At 43.0% G+C, this 21,819-nt stretch overlaps 1 protein-coding gene across 1 annotated transcript in view; it reads left to right on the top strand.

The window, feature by feature from the left end:
• The first annotated feature begins 12,981 nt into the window (after positions 1-12,981).
• Positions 12,982-21,819, top strand: part of ATCAY (ATCAY kinesin light chain interacting caytaxin) — a 45,600-nt gene continuing 36,762 nt past the window's right edge. The window contains exon 1 of the mRNA XM_030218598.1: positions 12,982-13,070. Coding sequence (XP_030074458.1) covers positions 12,982-13,070 — 89 coding nt within the window. The remainder of the gene's footprint in view (positions 13,071-21,819) is intronic.

Raw genomic sequence — 21,819 nt, forward strand, 5'->3', positions numbered from 1 at the left:
AATGTAATCTAAGTAAATTACATAAGTCTGATGAAGAGGCTTCAGACCATCCAGAACTCAGCCTTGCGTTTGATTTTGTTCTTTCTTGGTTGCCAATGTCAGCTCGAGTGTTATTTAAGTCTTTTTGTTTACTGTATAAATCTCTTTTTGGGGCAGTGCTCCCGTATTTGGTTAATTGTGTACTTTTTCCGTCATGTTTTAGATTGTGGAGAGTCCATAATCTGTTTAGTTATCCATCAGTTAAAGGCAGTTATCTGGACATTTCAGGCAGCTAGGTGGGAGTAATGAAATTACAGGTTGTTGTTGATTACTAAAGGGTATCTAGATTTTATAAAACATTTCAAAACTTATTTGTTTAGGAAATCTGTCAAGGGCAGTGAATTGCTAATGGGGGATGATGTTTTATTGTAATTTACTGTATATCAATTTCGTATTGTAATTCCTGGTTATAACCAGCTCGTATATTGTGATCCGCATCAAACTGAGAGGTTTTAACAGAATACAAAAATTAGAAGAATGGTTTAATGTTTGGCAGTTAAAAAATTTAATGCAAAGAAGTTCAAAGTGATGCACTTGGAATGCAGAAATTCAAAAGAGCTTTATGTGAAAGGAAGTGATAGGCATGAACTGGGAGAGGGATCCTAGGCTGCACAGAGAGATGCATAGCAAGCAGAAGGCAGGAAGTGTTAAAGTCACTGTACAAGTCATTGGTGAGGCCTCACTTGGAATATTGTGTTCAGTTTTGGAGGCTATATCTTGCTAAGGACATAAAAACAGGGGCAGTTCTACTGTTAGATAGGCTTCAGACAGCAAATTTTTGGAGGCAGCAGCAAGTGCCCCCAAAACTGGTGATGCCCTCTCTCCCTCTCGCAGTCATGCATCTTTCACTTCCCCTACCCATTAGTCTAGCAACTCTCACTCTCATCCCTTCCTGCAGTCTGGCATTCTCTCCCCTCCCCCATCCCTGTACATTTACTTTGTGTGGCCAGAAGTGGAAGAGCTGAAAATAGGCTGCCTCCAGTCAGCTGGCCCAGGACCTTCCCTCTACCATCTTCATCCCCAGCAGAAATAGAGTTGCATCAGAGGAGGTGAGAGGCAGCAGAGGAAAAGTCATCAGTCAGCTGGTATAACTAGGACCTTCAGCAAAAGGATGAAAAAGGAGAGATCCTGGACCCAGTTATCCTCACTCCCTGGCTAGTTCTGAGGAGCCCCCTCACCACCCATTCCTGGTACCTTGTGAGAGAACCATCTCATCCCTCACCTCAGGCAGCAGGTTGCCTTTAGTTGTGCCCCCTCCCCCGATGAAGCTGTTCAGAGGAAGACAACAAAAATGGTATATAGACTGCGCCAGAAGAATTATGAGATTAGACTTGAAGACCTAAATATGTATACCCTAGGAAAAGAGGGACAGGGGATATGATATAGACATGTAAACACTTGAAAGGTATTAATACACAAACAAATCTTTTTCAGAGATGGGGAAGCAGTAGAACTAGAGAACATGAATTGAAATTGCAAGGAGGTAAACTTAAGAGTAACACCAGACAATGTTTTGTTTTGTTTTTACAGAAAGGGTGTTAGGTGCTTGGGTGGGGACAAAAACAGTGACAAGAATTCAAAAATATGTAGGATTAATGCAGAGTATCCCTATATAACAGGGATTCTCAACTCAGTCCTTGGTACACACCAGTCAGTCTGATTTCCATGATATCCATAATGAATATAAATGAGATACATTTGTATACACTACCTCCATTGCATGCAAATCTATTCATGCATATTCATTTTGGGCATCATGACTGGCTGGGTGTGTCCCGAAGATAGGAAAAGGATGCAGGTAAAACTTAAATGACCTTCACAACCCCAAATTAGGACATAGAGGGGTGTAACCTGAACAGAGTGGCAGGTACAATCCCAAACAAGGGCACAGCAAAATGGACCATATGTGGTCTTTACCTGCTATCATTTATTATGTTACAATCTTCCATTCCAATCCCAAACCTTACCCACACCTAAAAACCTCCTCATCTCCCCACTCCTACTCATTAGTACATCTTGACATCCAACTGAACCTACACTGTCTCCTACATCTATGTATGCTTGCCAAAACAAACAAGTTGTGTCAATGGAGAAAAGGAATTCAGTGCTAGCTGCCGACCAAAACTGCTTTTTTCAGTTTTGACCAAAACCGAAACTGCTACTGAAACACTTTTGGCCAAAATCTGAAATTGCAGCTGAAAGTTATTCAGTGGCGTACCAAGGGGGAGCGGTGGGGGCGGTCTGCCCCGGGTGCACGCCGCTGGGGGGGGGGGTGCCGTGCGCCGGTCAGCGTCGTTCATTTCCATGCTCCCTCTGCCCCGGAACAGGGCAGAGGGAGCATGGAAACGAACGACGCTGACCGGCGTGCGGCACCCCCCCCAGCGGCGTGCACCCGGGGGGGAGGGGGTTCTTTTGCCGGGGTGGGGGGGTGTCCTTTCGCCGGGGGGTCGCGCTGCACAGAGGGAGCGCTGCACCCAGGGGGGGCGGGGCGCATCGGCGATCCGCCCCGGATGTCAGCACCCCTAGGAACACCACTGAAGTTATTGCCTGGTTTCAGACTAAACTGAAACCGAAAACTAAGGTTTGGTTGTGTGACTGAACCAGTGAGGCCCACTGGGAATTGTCAGAGCTTGCAGTCAGCAGCCCTCTGCTGAACCCACAGGAGATTATTACCAGTGCTTTTTTTGTAGGAAAAAAGGTACCGGTACTCATTATGGGTGGGGTCACCATCTATGGCTCTGCCCATATTATAACCACACCCACAGTAGCCACACCCCTTATATTAGCCATGGCGCATATAAGCAGTATCATTAAAAATATTATACCAGTATAGGAGCATAAAATAACTTGTGATTTTTTTCATTATAAATAATTTCTATAAGCTGTTACAGCTCTAGTATACCCAGTGCAAAATAAGACAGCAGATGTAAATTCTCAAATTGGACATCTTCCAAACACTAAAATGAAAATAAAATGATTTTTTCTACCTTTGTTGTCTGGTGACTGTTTTTCTGAACATGTTTGTCCCAGTCTCTGATTCTGAGGCTCTTTATCTGATCCCTTAACTCCGTTTCCAGGGCTTCCTTTCCATTTATTTCTTTACTTTCCTCCCTCATTTCTTGCCCTACATCCATAGGTAAAAGCTGGATCCTCTGCAGACTTGACTGGAGGAGGTATAGAGTGGATCCAGCTTTTGCCTATCATCCATGTGCAGATTTTCTCCTCTTTTCCCTTTCCCTCACCTTGTAAGTATGCATCTCCTTCCTCTCTCCATTACGTCCAGCATTTTTCCTCTTTCCCTCCATCCATGTCCAGCATTTCAACTCTCTCTCCTCCCCTCCATCCATGTCCAAAATTTCTCTTCTCTCCCCTAAATCCATGTGCATCTCCTCCTCTGTCTTCCCTCCCTTCCATCCATGTCCAGCATTTCTCCTCTCTCCTCCACTCCATCCAGTGCATCTACGTCCTCTGTCTTACCTCCCCTCCATCCATGTCCAGTATTTCTCCTCTCTCCCTTCCCCTCCAACCGCGTGCATCTCTTTCCTTCCCTCCAACATTTCTCCTCTCTTCCCTGCCCTCCATGCCATCCATGTCCAGCATTTCTCCTCTCTCCCCTCCATCCATGTGCATCTCCTTCCTGTCTTCCCTCCACTCCATCTATGTCCAGCATTTCTCCTGCCCTTCTCTCCATCCATCCATGTCCAGAAACTCTGGTCTCTCCCCTGCCCTCTCTTCCCATCCATGTCCAGATTCTCCTCTGCCCTCCCATCTGTGTCCAGCGATTCTCCTCTCCCCTGCTCTCCATGTCCAGCGATTCTCCACTGCCCTCCCCTCCCTGTCCAGCGATTCTCCCCTCCCCTCCATGTCCAGCGATTCTCCTTTGCCCCCTATCCTCCCATCCATGTCCAGTAACTCGTCCCAGGCCTCCACATGCCCCCCCCTTTTAAGCCCCCGTCGAGTTCCAGTGACTGGAGGTCACTCTTGCCCTGACTATACCCATAACTGCCAGGGTTTTTAAGATAGGCTCGAGGGGAGCATTTGCAGGTGGGCGGGGGGAGACAACTGCTGTTTAAAGGGGAGGAGAAGAGGGAGGGAGGGAGACAAACAGGACAAAGCACAAATTTTCAGCTTCCTCTGAAAACACATGGTCAGTTTCGGTCAAAACTGAAACCATGGCTGTAGCCTCTCATCCAAAACCGAAACTGGGCAGAAAAGGGATTTTGGATTAGTTTCGGCAGCATAATAGAGACTGTAACAGCCTCTTCCTGGTAAGCATCTGTAGGTGGGATTTCTAGGACCCCCCCACCCCCACCCCTTACACACTCTATAAAGCTGGTGGGAAGTATAAACAGATAAAGAACATTCTGAGCCGGGGTGGGAGAGATTTTAAGATGAGGAGGTATTAATGCCAAACAAGAGGGGAGCATGGCAGAAATATCTGTGAATTAAAAGAGAGGAAAAATGGGAGATCACTAGGGTGGTACATAAAGTCATGCACGCTAAGTCTGAGGAACATACACGCCTTGCTGCTTTAATGCCTCATTGCACTTGACAGTCTATAGGAAGCATACCTTGTCAAGACTTCACACTTACAAATAAAATCTATTTAAAACCACCTATCAACACAGCATTCATCCAAAATTCACAAGCAGAGACAAATATAATTGCAGAGAAAAAATATCAGCCCTTGTGATTTGTCAGATGGCAGCCTGTGAACTTATTGACTCAACATATCCTGAGGCACTATCCAATGACAAGGCTGCTTTAGCAATGCTCAAAGATGATGTCACATTAAGTGATAATAAGCTTGCATTTTCTCTCCAGCTCTTCCCTGGAGCAATGCGGTGCTGTGTGGCTAGGCTGCTTTCTCATAAAAGAGCCCCTTGTAGGAATGATCATAACAGTTTATGATGAATCTAAACTGTTTAGAGTTCACACATATTAATTAATGCTCGTCAAATTATAGGCTGCTGTGTTTTACTTCTTCTGAATCATTTGAAATAGGATGTTAAAACCATAGATGAAGTAATTTCTTGTTAATAGAATTATATATATATATATAAAAGAGGAGAGGGTGAAATGGAGATACATGTAAACTGGGAATTAAAAGTAATGTTGAACATACAAATTTATTTACATAGTTTTCAGGTTGGATTATTGGAGAGGGTGTGTATTCTTATTTAGAATAGAAAACTTATTTAGAATAGGAAACTTCATGAATGGTCTAGACCCAACCCCTGATGAATACCCTGCTGACCGAATATGGTCCAATTTTGCTCTCCTCAGCACCAACACAGTTACCCAGGCAATAAAACAATACTCCAACAACCATTGTCAACTGGACACCTGCCCCAGCTACCTAATACGATCTGCCCCCCACCGCTTCATAATAGATCTTACATTCCACTTAAACTTCATGTTTCAACAGTTTATCTACCCTAAAGAAAAAGGCAACATCCTGCTCACCCCAATACCAAAAGACACCAAGCAACAAAACGAACGACATTACCAACTACCGACCAATAGCATCTATCCAATTAGTAGTCAAACTAATGGAAGGACTGGTGACCAAACAACTCAATGACTACATACACAAATTCACTATACTACATGAGTCACAATCAGGATTTCGACCCCTACACAGCATCGAAACAGTACTACTCACTCTCCTAAATAAATTCAAGCAGGAAATAGCAATAGGCAAGAGCATTCTCCTCCAATTTGACATGTCAAGTGCGTTCAACCTGGTTAGCCATAACATATTGCTAAGACTCCTAGACTACTTCGGAATCAGTGGTGGCACTCTCAATTGGATTAAGGGTTCCCTAACCACAAGAACATATCAAGTGAAATAAAAAACAAACATATCGTCACTGTGGAAACCAGGCTGCGGAGTACCGCAAGGATCACCACTATCACCGATCCTTTTCAACCTCATGATGACTCCACTAGCCAAGACCTTATCCACCCAAGGCCTTAACCCATTTATCTATGCTGACGACGTCACATTATACATCCCCTTCAAACATGATCTGGCAGAAATCACCAACGAAATCAAGCTAAGCTTAAACATCATAAACTCATGGGCAAATGCATTCCAACTAAAACTCAATACTGAAAAAACACACTGTCTCATCATCTCATCCCAATACAATACATACAAGCCCACAAACATTAACACTCCAGGATATACCCTCCCTATCTCAGACAGTCTGAAAATTCTCGGAGTAACAATCGACCGTAACCTATCACTAGAGACCCAAGCGAATTCCGCCATAAAGAAAATGTTTTTCTCAATGTGGAAACTCAAATGCGTGAAACCATTCTTCCTGAGGGAAATATTTCGTAATATGGTACAGTCAATGGTACTAAGCCACGCAGATTACTGTAATGGAATCTATGCGGGATGCAAGGAACAAATCATAAAGAAACTTCAGACCGCCCAAAACACAGCAGCCAGGCTTGTATTTGGAAAAACACGTTTTGACAGCACCAAACCACTCCGAGAAAAACTGCATTGGCTACCAATCAAAGAACGTATCACTTTCAAAATCTGTACAACTGTCCATAAAATTATCTACAGCGAGGCACTGGGCTACATGACAGACCTTATTGACCTGCCATCCAGAAACACCACAAAATCTGCACGATCATACCTAAACCTCCACTACCCAAGCAGCAAAGGACTCAAATACAAATCCACCTATGCATCCAGCTTTTCCTACCTAAGCACACAACTATGGAATGCATTAACAAAAGCAGTAAAAACCACGCTCGACCACCTACATTTCCGGAAAGCACTAAAGACAGACCTGTTCAGAAGAGCATACCCCACTGACCCAACATAAAAATACCTGGACACTTGCGACACAATGTAACCAAAGACCGTAACGGACATTACCTGACTCTTCTTCCGTCTTTCCCTCCCTAAGTTCCCCCCAATTGTACCTCATTCTACCACAATATCACTTTGTATTCATTCATAGTATGTATTTGTTCAGACCGGAATCGGCTAATGCCGTTAACAGTTATATGTAAGCCACATTGAGCCTGCAAAAAGTTGGGAAAATGTGGGATACAAATGTAACAAATAATACTAATAATAATAATTTATCAGGTTGATTATAGTATGTGAATTGTAATTTATCTTGGGCATATTTGTGAAGGCATATAATCAAATTAAATATAAGTAAATATTGTACAATTCTGGAAAAAAAATCTGATGCTCAAAATCATCTATATCAAAAGCAAGCTTCCAAAAAGAAACAGATATAAAATTGGATCATATCAATTCAGTTTCTTTTCCAGTTGGTTGACAGCGAAGGTAAAAAGAAATCTTTCCAGGATTTGCAGAGCAGATTAGGTGTTTCTCCCAGAAATTATTTTGCATATTACCAATTTACACACTCATGTAAACAAGCTATCCCTCACATATGTTACATACATCACTCTTGCCCATGTCAGTTGTGCTCTCAAAATGGCTGCCATTACATCTTGCGGCAGTCTCACAAGATTGCCACTAGAGGTCATAGCAACCATTTTGAGAGCAGAGCCAGCAGGAGCAACTGTGGATCACTCCTGCTCTGACTATGTGACTAGATCGCCAGGGATTGTAAGGTAGGTTTGAGGAGTGCACCACGCTCGATTTTAAGGATAAATTGCATATCAGTAACAGTAGCTCCGCAAGCTCATTTTTCAGTTCTACCAGTACTCTAGGATGAATACCATCCGGTCCAGGAGATTTGCTACTCTTCAGTTTGCTGAACTGCCCCATTACGTCCTCCAGGTTTACCGTGAAGTCAGTAAGTTTCTCCGACTCATCCGCTTGAAATACCTTTTCCGACACCGGTATCCCACCCAAATCTTCCTCGGTGAAGACCAAAGCAAAGAATTCATTCAATCGCTCTGCTATGTCTTTATCTTCCTTGATTGCCCCTTTTACCCCTCGGTCATCCAGCGGCCCAACCGATTCTTTTTCCGGCTTCCTGCTTTTAATATACCAAAAACAATTTTTGCTATGTTTTTTTGCCTCTAATGCTATCCTTTTTTTTCGTAATCCCTCTTGGCCTTCTTTATCTGCGCCTTGCATTTGCTTTGACACTCCTTATGCTGCATCTTGTTATTTTCAGACGGTTCCTTCTTCCATTTTCTGAAGGTGTTTCTTTTAGCCCTAATAGCTTCCTTCACCTCACTTTTCAATTATGCCGGCTGTCTTTTGGACTTCCGTCTTTCTTTTCTAATTCGCGAAATATGTTTGGCCTGGGCCTCCAGGATGGTATTTTTGAACAGCGTCCATACCTGTTGTACAGTTTTTACCCTCTCAGTTGGCCCCCTAAGTTTTTTTTTAACCGTTCTTCTCATTTTAATATAGTCTCCTTTCTTAAAGTTAAACACTAACGTATTTGACTTCCTGTGAATAGTTACATTGTAATACATTGTAATAACGAAGTTAAAATGAGGAGGTTGTGTGGGATCCCCAACTCTAAAGTTACTCTTCAGAAATGGCTTCTGAAACCACACTACTGATTTTAAGAAACTGGAGAAATATTTAACAATTATTTTCATACTTAAGAATAAACAGTTAAGCATCAAAATTGCCATTCCCCCTGGCTCATTTATTACCTCCCAAAATTAAAATTTTTCCCATCATAGTAGCGCTTTAGAAATGATAAAGTAGTAGTAGTAGTAATTATGAATGGTTGACCCATTGGGGATGTCTCTCCTACTAAAGCATATAGGAGCTAGATGTATTATTATATAGAAATAACCATTAATAAAAACAAAACAAAGAATATAGGATGATTCCTTTTTATTGGACTGACAATATATGATTGACTAGCTTTTCAGAGCTAAAACCCCCTTCTTCAGGTCTGGACATAACAGAGAAAAAAAAACGCTTCTACCTTAATCTGTTGCCAGATGGATTTTTAAAAATACAGATGCCACTTAATGTAGAGGGATACTCCAGTGTGAACCTCTGTCCTTTCTGCTTCTAGCCACAAGGGCAGGGCACAACCGTCACATTAAAATCACCATCTGCTGCATGCTGTGTGTGTGTGCTGGGGGTGGGGGGTTCACCTGGCCAAGGAGGACACTGCTTCTGGTGTCTACACAGACTGGGGCTGGTGCTAAAGCTAGCCTTGGTGAGCAACATGAAATGGATCCCCCATTTGGATCTGCTGGGTAGTGACCTGGATTGGCCACTGTGGAAAGCGGGGTGCTAAGCTTCAGTGCATTGCACTTCTTATAAGGCAAAATCTGTAGTGGCAGAGATTGAAATAGAGTATGCAAGTTAAAGTGAGATTAACCACATAGATTTTATGCTGGAGAACGGGATCTTGTTTCTGCCAGATGTCTTATAGATCCTGTAGGAGGAAATACATCATTTTATTTTCTGTTATTACTTATTTTCAAAAGGTTAATTACAGACTTAACTATGTAAATTCCAAGAGAGTTCCAATCCATAACACCCTTCATTGTTATATATACCCCTCCCTTCCTAACAGCTGTATGCACCCCCCACCCCCCATGTCTCTGACCAATCAGAGAAAGCATGACACTGAAAAGGGAGGAGGAGTGCTCTGAGGTTTCAGACCCTTCATCCCTCACCCCTCAAAAGTCCTGCGATTATTAGCTGTCTTGAAAGGCGATAAGCGTCAACCAGCTGCGAACTGTAATTACCGGCAGAACCTAGGAGGAAAAAGCCAGAACAGAGATGGCAGAGGCAGCAGGAACAGCATGAGACTAGGTCAATCTCACCGTCCATTTCCTCGGGTCTTGCAGTGTGTCCTGCCCATGCCTGTAAAGCACAGCTGGAACCTGCTCTCTGCGCGTCCAGTGCCTTTGTCAGAAGAGCCAGGAATGCACAGCTGGAACAGAAGAGGGATCAACACCGTCTGGCAGGAACAATAGGCGGCCGGTCAGGCTCATTGTACTGTAAGTATGACTTTCCACGACAGCGCCATTAGGTGCTCTCCAAAATGGGGGAATTAAGAGCTATTTCTGCTGTATAATAGTCTTCTCAGATAGGCATGAAGCTACTGGAACCGTCATTCAAAAAGGCGTGAAAAAAAATACTGTACCAAGTCATACCAAGATATATGAGCGATTTCATTACCCATATTCTGCATGAAAAAGTGCAGAACGTTTACATAATAAAACCGCTGTTTACCAGTGCGGTAGGAATCAGGTTGTAATGTCTACGGAGCATCCTTAGCAGAGGAAGGTGCCGAATGGCCGGTCTTCTCCTTTCTATTCCGCTTTGCTTTTGAAATCTTCCCTTCTGTAGAAAAACCTGAACTGAAAAGGCATTATGAATAGAGCTTTTATAAGACGCATCTGCCTGGAATAAATAAAAGCTTTGCCTCCCGAGATCAGAGCGAGGGAAGCAGGGAGGGAGGAGGAGGAGGTGAGAGCAGTAAAGATGGAGGAGGCAGACGAACTGTATTTCTGGAGAAGATTGTTGAAGTAAACACCGGTAGACATCCCATATCAAATACGCACAAACAATATTCGATTAAAAAAGGCTGTTACTATCTAGGCTTGGTTTTCTGGGTTAGTTGGTAGTGTGGACCTAATTTCTCTGGTGTCTGTCTGTGAATGTATGTATGTATTCGAAGCAATCATGTATGTATCTCTTTATATATGGGGAAGGGGGTGTTTTCTCTTGGGGGCAATTTCTCCAGATGGGTTAGAGTTGCCCATATCGTGACAGGAAGGAACCTCAGTCCTAAACCAGGATATGTGGAGTATGATCAGGCGCTCAACTTTACTACTGAGTGTCGATTTAGGTGTCTCTAATTTGTTTTCCTATGGGTTTGTAAAAACTGCACCTTGGAAAAGGGGGGGGGGGGCGCACGCTTTCGCCACAACATTGGCCTTAAGTTAATTCTGTAACTGGACGCCTCTGTTTGGGTGCCTGGATGCAGCGCGGGGAGCACATATTGGACTAGATTCTATGTGTGGATGTCAAAGCGTATTCTATAAAATATGCTTTAATTTAGGCGTGCTTTACAGAATAAGCCGAGCGCCAGTCCACACAACTAAATTTAATCACTGTTGATTACACCAAGCAAAACCTGGTGTAAAACCCGATGCCTAAATTAGGTGCAGAGTGGGTGTATTCTGTAACAATTTACATAGATTTCAGAAACGCCCATGACCTGCCCATTTCACACCCATAACCACGCCTACTCTTCGACTGTGCGACATATTTACATGCACCATGTGACAGAATATGCTTAGCAAGTAGTGCATGTAAATTCTAATTAATGACAATTAGTGCTGATATTTCCAAGAGCTTTCTAATCCATAACACCCTTCATTCTTACATGTACCAGTGGCATAGCTACGTGGGGCCACGGGGGCCTGGCCCCCATAGATTTGGCCCTGGACCCCCCTGCCGACAACACTCTCGACGCCCCCTCCCGCCGCCAACCTGCCACCGCCGTCGCCGTCAGACTCACAGAAACAGAACAAAGCTTTGTGCCGGAAGAAGAGGACCTTGGCTGGGGGGGATTGGGGTCCCCCGCCAGCAAAGGTAGGTGACGGCAGCGGCAGGGGAGGGTTGGCGGTGGGAGGGGGGTCGAGAGGGTCGTCAGCAGGGGGGTGTCAAAGTTGTTGGTGATGGTAGCGGCGGTGGCGGCAGCGGGGGGGTCGGCAATGGTGGGGAGTCGGCGGCACCAGGGGGGGCTAAAATGTGCCTCCTCACCTCGGCCTCTGGACCCCCCTCCCGCCGAAGTCTGGCTATGCCCCTGATATATACCCCTCCTTTCCTACCATATTCTACTCCTAACAGCTGTATGTGCCCCCTCCCCCCATGTCTCTGACCAGTCAGAGAAAGTTGTTAACATCCAATTATCAGCACTGATTAGCTTGTTAACTAATTAAATTATGCACATTGTTATAGAATACATTTTGATTTCCATGCAGAAATCTCAGCGCGATATATATAGAATCCGTTAGCAAACATGCCTGTAGATTTGGTGTCCCCATTTACATAAATGCATGTGCCTAAATGTGGCACATTAGCAGTAACTACAGTATTCTGTAAGAAACAGTTAAAAGTCTTTCCTATTCTAAGAATGCTTTTGTAATGCTTTTGTAATTTAGTCCCGCTTTCCTCTCACTTGAATCCTAATTGTCCGTCAACCTCAACTAGGGACTGGGATAGATACCAAGATACCAAGGGACTTGCAATGATAACTGTTTGTACAGATTTATTTTAACCATTTGTATATTTGATTAAGTTTATTCTTTTTTTTTTTAATTATTTTTCTCCTTTCTCTACTTATGTTCATATATATTGGCGTTCCTTTCATTTTTCTTCAATTTTAGCTTTGTAAACTGCTCAGAGGGTCTTCTAAATGGGCGGTATGTCACATTTGAATAAACTTGGAAACTTGAAACATAAATGTTGGTTCCACCCATTGTTCTCCCCTGTAAATACCCCCCTTGCATTTACATGCTAAGCATGTTGCATGTGTCATTTATAGACCAGTACTGAGTGCTCATCTAGCACATATGTGTACAAGTATATACTTACCCACCTAAGTGCTAATATTCTAGAAAAAAGCAGGCAAAGGAGTCAGGTTATATAGGGGCCCTTTTACTAAGTTGCACTAATCATTAGCATGTATACTTATGGACTGTATGGCACATAACACACACTAATTAATTAGTATGTGCTAAATCCGTTTGTGTACCTTAGTAAAAGGGCCCCATAATGAGGGAGGTGGGAGGTAGTGAATGATGCTGTCTGTGGTGCTGAAGCTATGGTTGTCCTAATAACCTGGACTTCATTCTGGCATCTACCTGTGGCTCTGCACTTGATTTATTCTTTTCCTCACAGCTGAATTCCTGTTGTGCTCTTACTGGATTCATCCCACATTTTCTTGGAAAGTTCAGCCCCTTCCTCCTTGTCTCCAAATTGAGCTGAGCTCCATGGGGACCACAGAAGCTACATTAAGAATGGAGAATGTGGACATGGACGTGGAGGTGAAGGAGGAATGGCAAGATGAAGACTTTCCCAGGTGGGCTATTTCTTCTAGATAATAATCTCTAAAGCAGTTAAGCTCCTTTTCTAAAACCTGAACCTGAATGAGTAGAGACAGGATCCCAGCTCTCTATTCATCTCTCCTGGTTGAATTTCAAATCCAGCTTTTTTTTTTTCTGTTGTACTACTGGAACTGAATTCAGAAAGAAATACATTTCAAGCATGGAGTCATTTCTTTACAGTGAGAGTTAGGAGGTGGAGTCAGAAATGCTAATCAGCTGGTACCCTCTTTAGTGGGATATATCAGAAAAGAGTAAAAGTGGATCCTATCCTGAGTCAGAGAGAGAAGCAGACAGTTAAGAGGGTTATAGTTTCTAGGTGTTCTTTCTAGTAAGTTCTGTATAATTTTATGTTCCTACTGATTTTCATGTCTCTCCATTGTAGGCTTCTTTCTGCAAGAAAATGCATTATATTTCTGTTGTGTCCATCTGTGACACCTCCCTCCCCTTGATTACTACTACTACTACTATTTAGCATTTATATAGCGCTACAAAGCGTATGCAGCGCTGCACAAACATAGAAGAAAGACAGTCCCTGCTCAAAGAGCTTACAATCTAATAGACAATAATAATAAAGCAAGCAAATCAATTAATGTGTAGAGGAAAGAGGAGGGTAGGTAGAAGCGAGAGGTATAAGTGGTTACAAGTCAAAAGCAATGTTGAAGAGGTGGGCTTTCAATCTAGATTTAAAGATGGTCAAGGATGGGGCAAGACGTAGGGGCTCAGGAAGTTTATTCCAGGCGTAGGGTGCAGCAAGACAGAAGGAGCGAAGTCTGGAGTTGGCAGTAGCGGAGAAGGGAACAGATAAGAAGGATTTAGCCATAGATCGGAGCGCACGGGAAGGGGAGTAGGGAAGGACGAGTGTGGAGAGATACCTGAAACATGGCCAAGTCAGGTCTTTTATGGATTTTTTTTAAATTAATGAAAGCATCACATCTATTTACATAAAATCTTAATTTGAATGTCTGGATCAATAAACCCTTCAGGTTTTATTTTTACTTCAATAACTTTTTTTTGCATCTCATCTCCCCTTAATTGATCCTCATTGAGTTTTTGTTTTGGGTTTCTATTTAAGACTCCCCTCGCTCCTTGAAAAACGCAATTCTTAGCAAGGTAAATTTACTCAGTTAACTGGCTCTGAAAACTGTCACTCATGTGTAAGACCTCCTCATTTACAAGATAATACTTGGTGCAAAAATCTATCCAGGACAATTTTGACAACTGTTTTCTACAACACCATATTTTCCTGTTGTTGCACACCTTGAGTAGAACATTTCTGACGAGTCAACGGTAAACACTTTAACATTCTTATGCAGTAAAAGAAACTACTAGCAGCATGAGTTTTCTTTTTATAAAATACTTACAGATTTACATTTGCCTTTGCTTTCTAAAGTGCCACAGGTTAAAAGTTACCTCATGACTCCCAATCCCTATTTAAATAAAATAAAAGCTTCAGAAAAACATGGTGCACTGTAGAATTACACAGTACATAAATATCTTTACAATATAAACTTCATACATTGATTGTATTTGGGACATTTGGTAGGGAATGTTTTGGTGTTTTTTTTTCTTTATTTTGTTTTTACTATCAACATCCAAATTCTGCTGTAAGCTCCGCTAGTTTATTTGTAATGTTTTACATTACTATATGATCCAATAAACAAAAAGCAAGGATTACAGTACTTAGCCCTGACACATGAGACTGCTTTGCCCACAAGAGACAGGGAAGGCTTCTAGCACCATGGGGCCATTGCTCTGACACAAGTGTCCGCATGATGACCTGAGCAAACAGGTGCTAGGGAGCACAGTGATGAGGAAAGGTCAGGGCTAGCAGGCAGAGCCAGGAGTCAGGCACATGTGTCAAACAGGATAGGAACAACTATGGAAGACAATACTGTAGTATAATGGCAACTGGAGTTGTGGGGCCTGTAGTGTGCCACATAGAAGTGACTGGCCTGAAAGAGGAAGTTGAGCCTGTAAGGATGCTGAGTTTTTTATTAGGCAGACTTTATCTGCCATCGTCTACTATGTATATTACAATTTTGTCTGTACACCACTGCCCGTATAAACCCTTACAACTTGTTCAGCTAACCTCAGTTGCTAGCAAGGAAGGCTATATGTCTAAGTTGGGAGAATAGATAAAGAAGGCTTTTGGAAATTTTGGAGAAAGTGGTTAGAGCAGTGGCACCCCAGCCAGCCAGGTTTTCAATATATCCACAATGAATATTCATGAGATAGATTTGCATACAATGGAGGCAGTGCATGCAAATCTCTCTCATGAATATTCATTGTGGGTATCCTGAAAACCTGACTGGCTAGGGTGCTTCCAGGACCAGATTTTGGGTTAGACTAGAGCAATGGGCTGAAAACCATGGAAGCCAGGACCCAAGTCTCACTTCTTCCACTGGCATTCCTTGTAACAATGTATAGGTCACAATTTGGGACCCTATTTACTAAGATGTGTTAAGGGTTTAACATGGGATTTAATATACATTAAAAAAAACTTATAAGTCAGGCTGCTAATACATGTAACATCTTGCTTTTAAATACAGAATTTTATAATACGGGGAATGGGCTGATAGTGGTCACTGCAATTAATGTACTTTACTGTAACCCATGTTAACTGCAAATCTAGCAAATAATGCAACAAAAAGAATTACACTTTCGCACGTTAGTGGTTTGTCCTGCATTATGGTTTACATTGTAACACAGTAAGGGCCTCTTTTACAAAGCTGTGCTAATGATTCTCGGTGCAGCAAATGAGAGGAAGCCAATTCAGTTCCTATGGGCTTCCTCTCATTCGCCGCGCGGGAATCACTAGCGCGGCTTTGTAAAAGAAGCCCTAAGTAATGGCAGATAAAGACCAGTAAGGTCCATCTAATCTGCACAGTAAGGTGGCTAGAGTTGTACCTAAGTTCCCCTGAAATGCTGATCACTCCATCAATGTTAAAAGAATTTTAATTAACATACTCACAAATACCATCAGACCAAGTCAGGTTTAAGCATTTTATTTACTTGCAAGGAGACAGATCCAACTGTAGTCGGAAGGTTGTCTGGTCTAAGATTCCTTTCCCCTGCTCTTTTCTACTTGAAGGGACACAAAGGAATCTTAGTGCCTGCGTGTCTGTCAACACACTCACATTTAACATGTTACATTTCTAGGCTACTGGGAGTTAGCTTGTCTGGCTCCCAAGCATATCAAGGTACATTCCATTCTACTACTAGTAATGTACAAGGCCAGAGAATCTACATTTCAGAGGGTCTACATTTATTGTAGAAATTGTAAGAATGATTAACCCTATGTCAGCAAACCCTATGTTAGCAAAACATTTTTCTACAATCAAACATCATCACAAAGGCATTTATACTTAATGCATATTCAAAATGGTCATTAACATGTGTTAAGTACAAAACTTTACTACACGTTAGTAAATGGGCCCCTTTATCTCCTCTTGCCTCAGATATCCATTTAGATTGTAAGTTCTTTGTGGCATGGATTTATTGCACCCGAAAACTTACCAACAGTGCTGCATATGACCAGTAGTAATATACAAATAATTATTATTAAGGCACTATCGTCTAATCTTGTTATAGCCTAAGTGAAAGTGGATAGAAAGACTCTCTTAGTAAATATATTGTTAATTTCCTGTTTCCTATGATGCACCTGTGTTTGTTAGTCTCCTGCTCTTTCAGTCCATCAACAGTAATCATGCATAGTCCTAAATATGGTCAATTCTGTCTGCACAATATATGTTCGTAAATGTATCCTACTCACTAGAAGACTCTATTCTGTGAGTTTATGTCTTGTTGAAAAGAGCTATGATAGGTTAGACTTCATTTTTATTTTGGGGGGGAGGGGGTTCAGTTTATAATCACTGATTTGGTGTGGATCAGCAGTTAATTTTGTGGAAGAACTGAAGGGAGAGAGGTATCAGTTACAAACTAAGGGCCTCTTCTATCAAGCCACGCTAGTGGCTCTTGCGCGGCACTGCCAACGAAGCCCATTCGAAATGAATGGGCTTTGTCGGCATTCCCGCATTAGGGACCACTAGCACAGTTTTGATAAAAGAGGCCCTAAACTGGTTTGAGGCTGAAACTGTGTTCTCAGGAATGAGAGATTGGAGTAGATTTATGCATTTATTTGTTCTTCTAATTTCCCATTTGCATCTCATTATGAAGAATGCATTGACACTTGGATGGGCAGCGAGTGCATTGCTCTAAAATGTTTATTCATTGACTTTTTGGCCATGGTTTAACAAGACACAAAAGACTGCTGTTCTGTAAAGGCCTATGATATCATCTTGAACAGAGGTCACAGTGAAAATATTGTTTATGGGATTTGATTTGTGTACACTTATTGAAAAAAAAAAAAACCTTTGACACAATTCCCAGAAGTCAACTTATAAGTAGACTGAGCGTCTTGGTCTAGGCCTTGAAATGAATGACCGGGTTAGAAACTGCTTAAGCGACAAAGTGTGGCAGTAAATGGGACTCACTCTGAGGATACGGTCCTGTTGTTTTTAACATTTTTGCAAATTCTAGGGTGGAAGGACAGTTGGGTTAAGTTTTTCCTCTTTCTGGATGATACCAAAATCTGCAACAGGGTAGATACCCTGGAAAGAGTGGATAACATGCGGAGGAATCTAGCAAAGCTTGAAGAATGTTTAGAACTTAGCTGCTAAGACTTAATACTAAAAAAAAATAAAATGCAGAGTCATGTATTTGGGCTGCAAAAATCCAAGGAAGATGTACAGTTTAGGAGTAAAGTAATTCTGTTCATAAAAAAACCCCAAAACAAAACAGTGAGACCTGGAGGTGATGGTATCTGATGACCTTAAACAGGTAGAAAAGGTGATAGCCAAAGTCAAAGCCAGAAGGATGCTTGGGTACATAGGGAGAGACGTGGCCAGTAGGAAAAAGAAGGTGATAGTACTTCTGTATAAGTATCTGATCAGACCTCATTTAGGAGACCTTTACCAAACAGCAGTAAAAAGTGGCCTTAGCATGCCAATACATGGGTCATTCCTGAGCACTAAGGCCATTTTTACCCCCGGGGTATAATGGCCGATCAATTTTCCTATTTTTCCTATTAATGGCTGTGTGCTAATTTAAACAAAAGTTTGTTACTGGTAATACATTTATAGAACATAAAAACTTTTATTCATATTGCCCTGAAACCTAACCACAGTTCAGTGTTTTTTGACTGTTAAGGTTGATCAGGCTGGGGTAGGGAAAGGGAAATGGGACTTGATATGCTACCTTTCTGTGGTTTTTTGCAACTGCATTCAAAGCAGTTTACATGGTATTCAGGTACTTATTTTGTACCGGGGCAATGGAGGGTTAAGTGACTTGACCAAAGTCACAAGGAGCTGTAGTGGGAATTGAACTCAGTTCCCCAAGATCAAAATCCACTGCACTAACCACTAGGCTACTCCTCCACTAGCAGCATTCCATGTAGAAGCCTGCCCTTGCAGATCAGCAATGCGGCCACGCAGGCTTCTGTTTCTGTGAGTCTGACACTCACAGAAACAGAAGCCTGTGCGGCCGCGTTGCTGATCTGCAAGGGCAGGCTTCTACATGGAATGTTGCTAGTGGAATAGCAACATTCCATGTAAAATCTCAAATAGTAGCAACATTCCATGTAGAATCTCAAATAGGGAAAGGGAAATAGGACTTGATATACCACCTTTCTGAGGCTTTTGCAACTACATTCAAAGCAGTTTACATATATTCAGGTACTTATTTTGTACCAGGGGCAATGGAGGGTTAAGTGACTTGGCCAGAGTCATGCCATTCTCGATCCGCTTCAATCCGGCTTTCGCCCCCTGCACTCGACAGAAACGGCACTATCTAAAGTCTGCAATGACCTACTCCTCGCCAAATCCAAAGGTCACTACTCCATCCTCATCCTCCTCGACTTATCCGCTGCCTTTGACACTGTCAATCATAACTTATTTCTTGACACTCTGTCCTCCTTTGGATTCCAGGGCTCTGTCCTCTCCTAGTTCTCTCCTGGTTCTCCTCTTATCTCTCCCATCGTACCTTCAGAGTACACTCTCAGGGGTCGTCGTCCTCCCCTATCCCACTCTCTGTCGGAGTCCCCCAGGGATCTGTCCTTGGACCCCTCCTTTTCTCAATCTACACCTCTTCCCTGGGCTCCCTGATTTCATCTCATGGCTTCCACTACCATCTCTATGCTGACGACACCCAGCTTTATCTCTCCACACCAGACATCACTGCGGAAACCCAGGCCAAAGTATCGGCCTGCTTATCCGACATTGCTGCATGGATGTCCAATCGCCACCTGAAACTGAACATGGCCAAGACCGAACTTCTTGTCTTCCCACCCAAACCCACCTCTCCTCTCCCTCCACTCTCTATTTCAGTTGATAACACCCTCATCGTCCCCGTCTCATCTGCCCGCAACCTCGGTGTCATCTTCGACTCCTCCCTCTCCTTCTCTGCACATATCCAGTAGATAGCCAAGACCTGTCGCTTCTTCCTCTATAACATTAGCAAAATTCGCCCTTTCCTCTCTGAGCACACCACCCATACTCTCATCCACTCTCTCATTACCTCTCGCCTTGACTACTGCAACCTACTCCTTACTGGCCTCCCACTTAGCCATCTATCCCCCCCTTCAGTCCATTCAGAACTCAGCTGCACGTCTTATCTTCCGCCTGGACTGATATACTCATATCACCCCTCTCCTCAAGTCACTTCACTGGCTTCTGATCAGGTACCGCATACAGTTCAAGCTTTTCCTACTAACCTACAAATGCACTCGATCCGCAGCCCCTCCTTACCTCTCTACCCTCATCTCCCCTTACGTTCCTACCCGTAACCTCCGCTCTCTAGACAAATCCCTCCTTTCAGTACCCTTCTCCACCACCGCCAACTCCAGGCTCCGCCCTTTCTGCCTCGCCTCACCTCAAGCGTGGAACAAACTTCCTGAGCACATACGCCAAGCCCCCTCCCTGCCCATCTTCAAATCACTGCTCAAAGCCCACCTCTTCAATGTCGCCTTTGGCACCTAACCACCACACCTATACTCAGAAATCTAGACTACACCAACTTGACATTTTGTCCTTTAGATTGTAAGCTCACCTGAGCAGGGACCGTCCTTCTTTGTTAAATTGTACAGCGCTGCGTAACCCTAGTAGCGCTCTAGAAATGTTAAGTAGTAGTAGTAAGGAGCTGCAGTGGGAATTGAACTCAGTTCCCCAGGAACAAGGTCCACTGCACTAACCACTAGGCTACTCCTCCACTCCATAATCTGTCCAGAACTCTGTCCCTCCTGAGAAAGCCAGGTGGTGAAATATGGATCTATATAGAGGACAGATTTTGACCTGTGGATTTTATTGCTGATAAAAGAAGATTTGGCAAAATCTTTATTTTTTGGAGTGTGAAAGAGGAGAGGGTGAATTCCCTTATGGGCTTTTTTTCATATAGCCCTGATCAAAGAGGTTTGCTTTTGGATATCCCTGAACAAATAATAATATTTTGGCATGCTTTAAGCCACTTGACTTTGGAAGCATTAAAAGCTTGATCTTCACTGATTTAGGAACATATTTGTAGACTGTATTATCCGATGTTATAGGCTGTGGTTGGGTTTCAGGGATTGATTAATGGAATTATCTTCAGTGCCCCAGATTCCTTCATTTCATCTCCTTAGTTTGAGTGTGGACTTTAAATGTAAATGTTTATGGCAATATGAATAAATGTTTATATGTTCTATAAATGTATTAAGAGTAACAAAAATGTTTTTCAGTTACAGTGTATGGTTCTGGCATTCATATTTTGATTCACCCCTGTATTTCTGGTTCATGTGCTAATTTTCCCATTAGTGAATGGCTATTAGGGCATGATCCCCTACTGCCACCTATTATGTACATAAGTATTGCCATACTGGGAAAGACCAAAGGTCCATCAAGCCCAGCATCCTGTTTCCAACAGTGGCCAATCCAGGTCACAAATACCTGGTAAGATCCCAAAAAAGTACAAAACATTTTATACTGCTTATCCCAGAAATAGTGGATTTTCCCCAAGTCCATTTATTAACGGTCTATGGACTTTTCCTTTAGGAAGCTGTCCAAACCTTTTTTAAACTCCGCTAAGCTAACCGCCTTTACCACATTCTCTGGCAACGAATTCCAGAGTTTAATTACACGTTGAGTGAAGAAAACTTTTCTCCGATTCGCAGTGGCGTAGGAAGAGGGGGCGGTCCACCCCGGGTGCACACTGCTGGGGGGTGTCGGCGCCGCTGGTTACCTGCTCTCTTTGCCCTGGAACAGGTTACTTCCTGTTCCGGGGCAGAGACAGCAGGGAACCAACGGAGCTGACGCAGCTCCCAGCGACAACGTGCACTCGGCGGGGTGGAGTGCCAGTGGTAATAATGCACTCTGGGGGGGTGCGTGCACCGAGGGGGGGTGCCGTGCTGCACCTGGGGGGGTGTGCAGCGGCGACCCGCCCTGGGTGTCAGCCGCCCTTGCTACGCCACTGCCGATTTGTTTTAAATTTACTACATTGTAGCTTCATTGCATGCCCCCTAGTCCTAGTATTTTTGGATTCCTTCATTTCATCTCCTTAGTTTGAGAGTGGACTTTAAATGTAAATGTTTATGGCAGTATGAATAAAAGTTTATATGTTCTATAAATGTATTAAGAGTAACAAAAAAAATTTTTGAGTTACAGTGTATGGTTCTGGTATTCATATTTTGATTCACCC

The sequence above is a fragment of the Microcaecilia unicolor genome, chromosome 11, assembly GCF_901765095.1.
Source record: "Microcaecilia unicolor chromosome 11, aMicUni1.1, whole genome shotgun sequence".
Classification (NCBI taxonomy): Eukaryota; Metazoa; Chordata; class Amphibia; order Gymnophiona; family Siphonopidae; genus Microcaecilia; species Microcaecilia unicolor.